Here is a 12,085-nt window from a genome sequence, read left to right as displayed (position 1 = left end):
AACTGAGGCAACCCTCATAATCTACAGAATTAGAATACTGTGTGTGTCCATAGTTACATAAATTTTTCTTAAAACTTCTTCACAGAAAATATTACATAGTTCACAAACCTGAAAATCCTTAAATGTCTTTCATGACCAATTTATTGTTTTCAGTGCTTCTCTGCTAGACTTCATCCCCAATCCCTTATTTTACAGCTTCAAGTGACTTGAGTTTGTTCTGAATGGAAACACGATTTCCTTATTTAAGGAACAGAAGGTATATTGTTTAAAATGTTATAGGAGAGGCAACTTCAGTCAATTCTTTTACAAATATGCCAAGCTATTACCAAGGCTATAAGTGTTTCAACCAATGGATTGACTGAAAATCTTGTCTTCCTTTTTGCTGTTTATCTCCATCAATATCTTTTTGTATTGACTGAAAATGTGAAAGTTAAAAATGTCATTTGGTGGGGCACCTGGGTGGCTCAGTTGGTTAAGCGTCTGACTTTGGTTCGGGTCATGATCTCACAGTTCATGAGTTCAAGCCCTGTGTCAGGCTCTGTGCTGACAGCTCAGAGCCTGGAGTTTGCTTCGGATTCTGTGTCTCCCTCTCTCTCTCTGTCCCTCCCCTATTCTCTCTCTCTCTCTCCCTCTCTATCAAAAATAAATTTTAAAAAATGTCATTTGACTTATCATTTCTAATTATTCCCCTATTCATCAATCAGGTTGATGACAATCAAACTTCCACTTTGCCTTTGTTCGTTTATCCATCCAATAAATCTTCACTTAATTCATGCTTGTTCTGTATCTACCATGGATACATTTCACTGAGGATATTTCTATAGTCAATCTCTATGCTCCACATGCCCCCAAATTTAGGTTTTTCTTTGATTTTGACGGGCATTTTAATCTCAAATTGTGTGTAATATTATGACGTGATCTTTCCAGTGAAACACAGACATCTAGAAATAGATTCAGTGCCCTTCCAGACAGGAAGTAGGTACTAAAGCCAGTAGTTATGATGCCATGGATCAGGAAACCGTGACAGGACAACAGAAATGCAACTTCTCCTTGCTGAGACTTTGTCAAGATCCTCTGCAGACCAACCCTGTGTCCTCTAGTCGCTAATTCTTCATCCCACAACTGTCTCATACAATGAAAATTATGCTTTGCAGAATTATTCCAAATGGGTAGGTCTGTGAACGTGTTAGGCTTTCCTAGTCTGCCTTTTGGGGATGGAAGATAATTAATGAGAGGCTAGGGTTTATTCTACATGCTGCACACAACTGCTAGACTTTTATGGATGCTCTCTGAGTTATGGGCATACTCTCTTTGAATTCATTCTAAATGAGGGAAACCAGCTTCCCAGTTGGAGAAAAAGCAAGGACTACTCTAAAAAGAAAAAGGGATTAAAGATGCAGTAGCTTATCCCAATAGTCTATTTATGGCAAAGATAAATATGAAAAAGGTACCAGTTGTAACCTTTTATTCACCATTCACAGAGAACATATCAGTACAGCAGACAACATATTGGACTCTTCATTTAATTCTGTCTGCACTGAAGACACACACAGGAAAGGAAAGGGCTTGGGCTTTGGAACCAAGCTGACTGGACTGACCTGAGATCCCATCTTTCACTCATTAGCCGAGTAACTTTAGAAAAAATACTTGCAACCCTCTGAGTCACAGAATTTTCACGTGTAAAGTAGGAACAATGCCAACCATGACCCACTGGTGCTTTGAGGAGAAAAAAAATTAAGTAACATATACATATAGCAGTGTCTAACAGTGTTTGGAACAAGATAGGTCTAAATTAATATTAGTTCCCCTTTTTTCCTCCATGTGTCTACAAAACAAATTTGTTTTTGGCTTTGACATGTGAACTTTCTCCCCTCCCCCATGAAAACACATTTGTTTTTGCCTGTTTGTTTGTTAAATGGTTTTATTTATTTTTGAGAGCGACAGAGACAGAGTGCAAGCAGGGGAGGGGCAGAGAGAGAAAGCGAGACACAAAATCCAAAGCAGGCTCCAGGCTCTGAGCTGTCAGCACAGGATCCCACCTGGGACTCGAACTCACGAACAGCGAGATCATGACCTGAGCTAGTCGGCCGCTTAACCCACTAGACACCCAGGTGCCTCAAAAAAACACATTTGTTTTCAAGTTGTCGCATAACTAAGAAGAGACATTAAGAAATGACTTCAAATAGATGTATTCATTTAACATGAGAGTTTGGGGAGAGAAAAATTGACAATTATGTCTTAGTCCTCATTTAAATTATATTAACAATGGAGATGCCAATTTTTCCTTGTTCTCTTCTTTTACATTTCATATTCTAAATAAAACTATATCATTTTCTTCTTTAGAAAGTCCTTAAGCTAAATGTCAGGATATGGGATCAACTCCAACTGCTTTCCCTGATCTGTCCCTTAGCCTTTTCTTTAACAAGGCTGATAGGTCAAAGATGGAAATAAAATTCTTAAGTGATGGCTTAGCTGGATCCTGTCCCTAATGTGCTGAGAGACTTATTTAAAATGTGTCTTACATGAGGAGGAGAGAGGGAGAGGTGAAGAGAATGTATCATAAGGAACTTTCCTCTCCAGAGTTTTGCCAGAGTACTGCAATCATTCTCATAAGCAGAAGGGAGAAAAATGTTGGCAGAAAGAAGGCAGTCACTTTTACACCAAGGTTAGAATGGTTTTGAGGGAAGGGTGAAAATCACTCACTTGAAACTAGAATAGGCAACATGGAGTTTTCCACGACTTGTGCTACCCCAGGGTCACTCGCCCCTGGTCCCAGGCCCAACTCACCCAGCTGGAGCTGTTCGCACGTCAGGTCTGGATTCTCTCCGATCTTGCATCTGTAAATCGCGCCAGGATTGACCACTGAAGCGTTGGCGAGCCAGCTGGCGGTGGGCGCCCCCACTACGAGCCTAAAGCGAGAAATGTGCACGTGCACGCAGACGTGAGCTGTGCTGCCCACTGAACTCCTGGTCTCTACACGCTTGCAGCTGGCAGCGGGGCGATCCCCCCCCCCCTCCTCCGCCCACCGCCTCGCGCAACGAACCGCCACCCCGGCCCCGCAGCTCCAGAGCCTTGCGCCAGAGCGCACCCGAGGCGTGCCACCCCGAGATCGGATCGTTTCCCGAGCAGACCCTACGAGCTGGCCGTCGCAGCGCTCCCCTTCTGGCTCCTCCAGAGGGAGGAAAGTTTGAACCCGGCAGGGAATCCCTGAGGCGCCCTTCACTCGTGGCTCCCAGGTGCCCAGAGCGCCGAGCCCCACTCCACTCACCATCGGTTCGCCCCGTGGCTGTGCAGCACCACCGAATAACCGAACAGGGTGTTGGGGGGGCCCTGGTAGAGCAGCGCGCTCTCGGTGTCCACGTTGTAGGGGCGCCCGGTCGGGACGCCCAGGCACAGCAGCAGCAGCGGCAGCAACACCGCCTCCCGGACGGCGGCCCCTCGGGGACCCGGCCAGCACCTCGCTTCCCCAGCCATGCGCTCTCGGAGGGGAACATTCAACACCAAAAGGCCGCTGTCCCAAAGTTGCGCGGGATGAGACGGTCGGCCAAGGGGAAGAGCGCCCCAAGAGAAGTGCAGCGTGTCCGGCGCCGGCGGGCGGGAGGGAAGGAGGGAGGGAGGAAGGGAGGGACAGAGGAAGGGAGGGGAAGTCGGGCCGCCGCGGGCGGAGCAATCTGAGTTGATCTGGGATGCAGCACGCCCGCCGGGCCCCACGATCCGTTTCTGCAGCCGGGAGGTGCGGGCGCTCGCGCGGTCTCGGGGCGCCCGCCGCTGGGTGGGGTCCCGGGCGTGGTGCGGAGGAACAGGACCCTGCGCCGTCTCACCCCGCGCGTGGCTGTAGGGGGCGCTAGGGGACCTCCGCTGTGTCGGACGCGCGCCCGGGCCGGGGCCTCCAAGCCCGAGGAATGCGGGATGACTTCGGGCTCCCGGGCTTTGCAAGAGTGGAGCTGGAAGGGACACGGGACTTAGCCTTTTAACCTTAGTTAAGGCCTGCTTGCGGAGCGGCGTGGCCCCAACCTGCCCCGCGCGAGCACCGCTATGAGCATAGGGTCTCCGTGGCCTGCCCAGCGTGGCCAAAAAAAAGCCAGCCACAAACTCTGGCACCAGGACGGAGGCAGGGAACCGTCTGGATCCTTCGTGGATAGTTAAGGTCTGTCTCTGATTTGCAGGGGCGTTAGCAACCGCTAGAGAAATTAACAAGAGGGCCGCAACTAGAAACAAAAAGAACTCCCTGAAAGCTCCTGAGGCATATTTTGGTGACAAAGACGTTATGGCTATTCACTTCAGGACTCAGTGCCCTGCACCCTTCTATGCCCACTTCCTTCCTCCCCAAGCTTCCTCTAAAGTACCGGCTGCGTTCCTGAGGCAGACTAGTGGTGAGCTGGTCAGGGTGAATGGCACAAGGTTTATTTCGGCTGTTGCTGAGTCCAACAGGGAGGCTGGGTTAAGGAAGCAATGACTTGCCTCACTTTAACGGATATCTCCTTCTGGTTCTTGATGCTCCTACTTTCAGGTATCCATCATTGCCACCGGACACACCTGCCATCAGGGGTCTAGACCCACCCAGTATGAGGTGAAGAGACAGATACCATAAGAAGCCCCTGAAAATGTGCTGGAGACCCACAGCACTACATACCTGAAATGGGTGATGATTTTTATCCCAGTGCATTCCAGATGTGCCTTAAGTTTCCAGAGCAACCAGAAAGACGCCATAGATAGTTAAGCTGATATTTGCAGGAGATGCAGGTTCAGTTATGAATTATTGCTGTATGGATTTTAAAAAAGAAAGAAAAGAGGCTCATTAAAACCAAACAAATAGCACATCTTAAGTTGTAATGGCAGACACATAATTAAAATACTTGTTCACCTTTTCAGCATATTTATTGAGCAGTCACTATGCTAAGCCCACAGGATACCACCGTGAGCAAAGCAGGACAAGCCTTCAGGAAAATTTTTAGCCAAGTGGACGATAGACAAACTTTGCATGACTAGGAAAAGTTCTGAATGCCTTGGGAACACTTTAAACGATAGTTTAAGGACAGAGGAGTGAGTTAGGCTGAGCAGTTTGAGAGGAGGGAGGAGGGATGTGCCCAGAAGGCCAGATAAAGGAACATGGAGAGGAGGCCTTGGCTGGATCATTTATCTGCCCACACACAGGTGAGTACTACAGGAAACTGACTAGGGAAGCAGGAACACATCGTGAACATCCTAAGCCAGGTTAGGAATTTTTAACTCTGTGTTGGGGTGGATAGGAAACTATTGAACGATTTGTCTTGGGTTGCAGGTTTGCAACAAAAAGACTGAATACAGAAAAGCTAATTTGGGAGGCTCCCGCAACAGTGCATGTCAAGATGGCATTGCCCTACACTAGGAAGGGGGATGAAGGAAAAAATAGATTCAAGAGATATCTGAGAGTTAGAACCCAATAGAACTTGGTGATAGTACTGTTAAATTTGAATGTAAAGCTGAGAAGAAGTCAGAGTGTGTCCGTTTGGGATCTGGGTATGTGGTGCTAATTCATAGAGAAAAAACACAGTGGGGGAATGAAGTTATGCATGTGTGTGTGCACAGGTGAACGTGTATGACTGGCAGGTGTTGCTGAACTAAGTTTTAAACAGGTGGAGTTTGAGATGTTTGTGGAATGTTAGGATATTCTAGCCATATCCAATCCAATTATTTTTACTCTTTGGCCAACAGACAAAACAAGAGGAATAGTAACCCTCTCTCATTATTTGCAACAAAGTAAAAGGAAAAAAAAAGCTGTGTTAAATCTATTGTAAAAATGAAATGAAATGGCTTCCAGAAAAGTAGCTATGAGGCCCATGGTGAAGGGTCCCACTCTGTTTTTCCACTCAGGGTATATTTCTTTCTGGGTAGATCTATGTGCTGATTTCAACCCAGTCTACAACTAGCTCAGGTTGTCATCATTCTGAAATCAGCGGTCCCTCTGGTTTGCAGCCACAACATTTTCAGTTGAGGCTTGAGAAGCAGATATATCAAAAGCATTCCCACACCCTCCAGACTCCAACCACGCCACTGACCTCAACACCTACCTCTTTCTTTCCCTCCTTTACCAAACTCTTATGCAATGAAATCCACTCAACATAATTTTTTTCATCACATAATTAAGAAGAGTAGCAGTCAATAGGGCACTTAATAAGGCAAGAACTTATTTCTGTGATTATGGTTATAATTTCACCACTTTTGCAGAAAAACCACCCATAACTACTTCACACCCTATGTTAGTTAGCCCTGAGTTTCCTTCCTCCAAGGCTTACAGAACAGTTCACTTTTCTTAAGTCAGTAGAAATAAAGGGTGTTTGTTTCATATTGCTTTGAAAAAGCCTGAAGATACTGCTATGTCTCTAATCAATGCTTTTGTAGGCAAGTGTGAGAATCATGTGGGGGGAGGCGCACGGGTGGGGAGAAGAGGAGGACTTTTCAAAATGACTTATGCCTACACTTCACCTTCAACTAAACTTAAATGTGCACTCATTCAGTTAATATGTATCATTTGATCAATAGATTTCAAGTGCCCACTGTGTGCCAGGAGCCTCAGCAAGGACTCAAAAGTTGAAATAGCAGGTGATCTCTATCCTTGGTAAGAAGTCCTCCCCAGTAGAGAGGACTCTAATAAAGGCTCACCAGCTTCTCAGAATAAACATTCCTCTTTCTTCAAAACCTCTCTTCTTGGAATACTACCTTTTTGAGATTTTTTTTCCCCTTTTCTATCCAGCCACTATGAGTGTCCTTTGCTGGCTCTTTTCTCTACACCACACGTGTTGTAAAGCCCCGGGGCTCCATTCATAGCCCTCTTTCCTTCTCTTTCTCATCTTTAGGAGATCTAACCCATTTCCTGCATCTTTCAGTACCAGCTACGTAATATTATTAAATACCACCATGAATCCCCAATTCATGTCTCCACGTTTCTCTTGAGAGCTCCAGGTTCGTAGGTTTTATGAACATATGTTTAGCGCCTCTCTACCTGGATGATCAGCGGCCATTGTGAACATAACATATCTAACACTGAGTTCCGTTCCTCATTCAAGACTAAACTTTTCCTCCACCCAGTCAGTGTCTTCCTTTCGAACAAATAGCACTCCATCTGCCCACTTGTTCAGACCAGAAGTTTGGCAAATAATCCTTGATTTCTTCTTCTCTCTATTCCCCACATCTACTCCATCAATCATCACTCCATCAATTGTCAAGGTCTATCAATTCAACCTTCAGAATATATCTCAAGTTCATCCATTTATTGTCTTCTGCCCTGCTGGTATCCTCTTCCAAGTGCAGAGACCTCATCTGGGCTTCTCACCTGGTTTCCCTACTCATCCCTCCCCACACTATCAATTTTCAACAAAGAAGCTAAAGTGAACTTTTAAATTCTATCAAATCATGCATGCTACTCCCTAGCTTAAGTCCTTTAAATAATTTCCCACTGCTCTTCCAGTACAGACTCCACGGGGCTGACACGGACCCTAGGACTTTGCAAAATTGCCATTGGCCACTTGCCCCAGGTCACTTTCTTTAGCCACACAGGCCTTTGTTAATTTCCTAAATGCATCACAGTGTTTTCACCCGAGGGGCTTTTGTTCATATTGCTCCCTCTGCCGGGACACACAACCTCTGACTTTTCACACGATTCTTTTCTGTCTTCAGTCTCAACCTAAAGGTCTCCTCACGGAGGATTTCCTTGGCTATCCATTTAACATAAGCCACCACATCGTTCTTTCACAGACAATGCTCTCTATTCTCTTCAGAGCTCTTTAAGTCATAATCGTACATGTATTTACTTCATTTTGTCTTTCCTTCTAGAATATGAGCAGAGAACACTTGTGTTGTGTTGTTGCAGTTGTTCACCACTAAATCTCCAGCACCTGACATTCTGGCTGGCACAGAGCAGGTGCTCCATAGTAGTTTTTGAATGGCCCTGGCATGATTTGGACTTTTTACATTATTAATGCCATAAGCAGAGAGAAACCTGGATGTTTATGAGCTTATTGTCATGCGTTATTACACGCAAAGCAATGTATGAAGTCTCTTGGCAGATGCAAAGACATATAAAGATAGGTCTTGCTCTCAAGCAGCTTGTAAATTTCAAGGAGACAGATGACATGCCTCACAGAACCAGACAATACAGTCAAATATGAATGTCATATACACTGGGGAGAAGGGACAGTTGGTTGCTAACAAATGGTGTAGGCATAAAGGGCAGTCTCAAGACCCAGATTTAGGTAAGTATAGGGCAGGGAAAATGAAAGAATTGGTATGATACATTGGGTAAAAACTTGACATGAATTGCCAAGTACAGGTAATATAAGGAGAAATAAGGTAGCAGGGGCATTTTTAGGGCAGGTGACCGAAACAATGGTGATACTGAAAATAACAATAGAGAAAGGAACAGAGGAAAGAGTGGGAATGGAGAGAAAAGAGGGAATGTGTTTGGATAATGCTGGGTGAGTTTTAGAGATGAGCCTGAGAAGGTGGAATAATTATAGATATGTCTAGCAAGTGTTATTTTTTTCTTTTTGCTGTTTCTTTTTTTTTTTTTTATTTTTTAATATTTCTTTATTTTTGAGACAGGGAGAGAGACAGCGTGAGTGGGGGAGGGGCAGAGAGAAGGAGATACAGAATCTGAAGCAGGCTCCAGGCTCTGAGCTGTCAGCACAGAGCCAGACACGTGACTCGAACTCATGAACCGTGAGATCATGACCTGAGCTAAAGTTGGATACTTAACCAACCGAGCCCCCCAGGTGCCCCATACTTTTTCTTTTTTAAAAAAAAAAATTTAAGTTTATTTATTTTGAGAGAGACAGAGACAGCAAGTGGGGGAGGAGCAGAGAGACAGAGGGAGAGAGAGGGAATTCCAAGCGGGCTCCAAGCTGCCAATGCAGAGCCCGATGTGGGGCTGGAACTCAGGAAACGATGAGATGACCTGAGCCAAAGCCAAGAGTCAGATACTTAGCCGACTGAGCCACCCAGGTGCCCCAGTTTTATTTTTTCTTTACTTTTCAAAATAATTGAAGTAGGGGAACCTGGGTGGCTCAGTTGGTTAAGTGTCTGACTCTTGATTTTGGCTCAGGTCATGATCCCAGGCTCTGCACTTCAAATGGAGCCTGCTTAAGATTCTGTCTCTCCCTCTCTCTGCCCCTCCCCCACTCATGCCCGTGCGCTCTCTCTCTCAAAAAAAATAAATAAAAAATTAAAATTACTGAAGTATGCAATATGTAAAACATTTAGTGATGCATAAAGAAAATGTTTACAATCTCTCCCTGCTTCCTTTTAATCCACCCTTCTGAGGCACCTCCTTCCCTTCCTTCAATAACTTGACTGCACTCAAGTGCTTGTCCCAAGGTCTGCTCTTGGGGCATTCAAACTAAGACAATACAAGGGCTTCTTTGTTGTTTTGTCTTTACAGTAATAAAGTTCTCAACAACAAACAGGAAGCTCCAATTCTTTTATCCTGAAAGGTACTATTAGATCAGATTTCCTGATTCTTGAATGTGAATATCGATGGCACGGTTGCTTTTAAAGAAACATGAACCAATGCATCTTCTCAGTCATAAGGGTTGAGAAACCTGCTGTGAAACTGTGTGGAAAACACCCTAGAATTTCTCACTGGGAAAATGAGTCTGTAGCATTTATCCCAGGACTCATGCTCTACTGGTGAAAGTTTGACCTCCCCAGACCTACAGATTGCACCTGTTTGCAGGCAAGCACACTCCCAGGTGCTGGAGAAGTCCTCAGGCAGAGAGGAGAGACACGGGCTCCCTGGGAAGCTGCCAGTGGGCTGAAACTGTCTACCCAGCAGGAGGGGAGCTCAGGTAACCCCAGGTACTGGTCATTGAAGGTGTCTGTTACAACTGCCAATCGAAACTTTGGATGGTTTACTAGTGTTGCTCAAACCTGGTTTTTTATCCCTCAAGTTTTCTCTGGTTGGTTGGGGAAAATGAGTAAAGCACTTAATACAGTGCTTAGCACATAATGAATACAGAATAAATAACAGCACTTACTCTTTCATCCTTCTTTTCTTATCATCATCATCATCATTAGTGATATAATTTATGTAGAAATAAAGTACCTATAGAAAGAAACAATGTATGGAAATCTGAGCTCAGGGCTACTGACTCATGTGAAAGCTTGTCTATGTTAATAAGAGGCATTTTCTGTCTGTGATTGCTTATATTTATTTACTCACTCAACAAACGCTTAATGAACACTTATTATGCGTGGTTGAGACACACTGTGCATAACATGGTATAAAAATTTGGGATCCTTGTCCTTTTTTACATGTGCATTCCAAAAGGCAATAGGCAATAAATGATAATAAATATTTCCTCTTTTTAGTTTTGTGACTTTTCAACACATTGACATACATACGTAGATGACATTTTTTCTACAGCATAACTATGAATAAATACATCATTGCCCTGCTCAGGGACTCCTAATCGTTCCTTCCCCAACTCAACCCAATTAAATTAGAATTTCTTACCTGGGGTTTAATACTGTCCATTCCTGGCTTCAAACTAACTTCCTTTTTACCTACCCCAAACATAGCCTATTTCTCCTTCCTTCTGGAAATGTTCCCTTTAGTTTGGGAAATCAACAGATGAAGAAATAACTACTTAAAGTAGTAGGTACCAAATGCCATACAAAATAGTATTTATAATGGAGAGATTCAACCGACAGAGGGACTTCTTCTGGCTGGGGTGTTTGGGGCAATTTTTCTGGAGTAGAAGGGCAATTTTGTGAAATTTTCTTTTTACAGTCTTTTCAAAACTCCTGAAACTACTGATACTTTATAACTTCTTAAACCAAGTCTATTTCATGCTTCAGTTCAGAAAAAGAAACAATTGCTCCTGTTGTTACAGCATATAGAGGACCTGGTATAAAACCATTTTCCCCTCAGAGCACATAGTTATTATGTGACAACATTTTATCTCATAAGTAATCTGACCTGGAAGATTGGATTTGTGCACTGGAATGATTTAACAACTGGTCCACGCAGGGATCTCAGAGGTTCACATGACACACAGATAGTTCACAATCTCTTCTATTATCAGAGGGTAGAGTCAATATAAAAGTGCTACACAACATGTCTTGTCTGAAACCTCTCATACGAAGACCTCATCGGGAAAAACAGTGTTCCTCGGCATTCTGGAAAGGGAAATGGTGAATAAGCAGTGTAAAATTGGCTAATTGTGGGTGAAGTTATATCACACAACAACCATTTATGTACCTCTGTTCCAGTCACTTTGAAGACACGAAAGAAGTTAAAGATATGTTGTTATTCTTGAATTTCTGGCAACCTAATTAGACAACATACACTAACTTGAAACCAGAAAACAATTTCAAAGCAACAAACGAAATGCATTGTGAATATGGCACAAATTATATAATGTAATAGTGATGTATTCAAAGTAGCTAAATGTAACAAAAAAACAAAGTAGCTAAATGTTTTGAAGGGGGACTAAAGGAAAAACAAATCTAGTTTAATCTTCCATTTATCTAACTTTCTTTTCTTCTTTTTAAACCAGACCACTTTGGGAGAACATAAAAGATTATGCTTTGTAGACCAGATTAAAGATAAGAGAACAGCAGAGACTAAAATATCATTGGTAAATGGGAGGAATGTAAATAGTGGAAAGGGGCTATACCACTTTGTAAGGATAAGAGTGAGAAATAAGAAAAATAATGTATCAAAGTTTCCTGAATTGTTTAAAATCATACAGAAACTTCAGAATTATTTCTGATTTGGATTAGCAAAGTGTAATGAATTATGCTATAGGAACTAATTTTAGCCCTATTCATGTCTGTGTGTTGGAAAACCAGCAGACAGACTGGATGTTCTATTTTTGGTGCACACTGAAAATCAGCTTGGTTTATAACAGTTGCACAGTATATTGACCCAGTAAAGTAAATTTCCTTTGTTTAAAGAAACTAGAAAAACCATCTTGGTTTTAAAGCCACATGTTGTTCATAAGGAACTCATTAGATAGTGGGTAAATGTGAAAAAGAATCCATTTCAGACCCATCTTTTTATTATTGTCCAAAGGACGGTAATACTAATTCAACATAATAATAATAT

General features: G+C 43.3%; 1 protein-coding gene across 2 annotated transcripts in view; it reads right to left on the bottom strand.

The window, feature by feature from the left end:
- ITGA4 (integrin subunit alpha 4) overlaps nt 1–4,167 on the bottom strand; it is a 95,038-nt gene extending 90,871 nt beyond the window's left edge. The window contains exons 1-2 of one of the 2 annotated variants that reach the window (XM_045034087.1): nt 3,269–4,167; nt 2,788–2,909 (exon numbers count right to left, since the gene is read on the bottom strand). In XM_045034087.1, the coding sequence (XP_044890022.1) occupies nt 2,788–2,909; nt 3,269–3,474 (328 nt within the window). In that variant the 5' untranslated portion in view covers nt 3,475–4,167. The remainder of the gene's footprint in view (nt 1–2,787; nt 2,910–3,268) is intronic. The other variant, XM_003990911.6, reaches the window with a different exon arrangement.
- Between the last annotated feature and the right edge of the window lie 7,918 nt (nt 4,168–12,085).

This window comes from Felis catus, chromosome C1, assembly GCF_018350175.1.
Source record: "Felis catus isolate Fca126 chromosome C1, F.catus_Fca126_mat1.0, whole genome shotgun sequence".
In the NCBI taxonomy this organism is placed as follows: domain Eukaryota; kingdom Metazoa; phylum Chordata; class Mammalia; order Carnivora; family Felidae; genus Felis; species Felis catus.
This window is presented reverse-complemented; position numbering and strand designations above follow the sequence as displayed.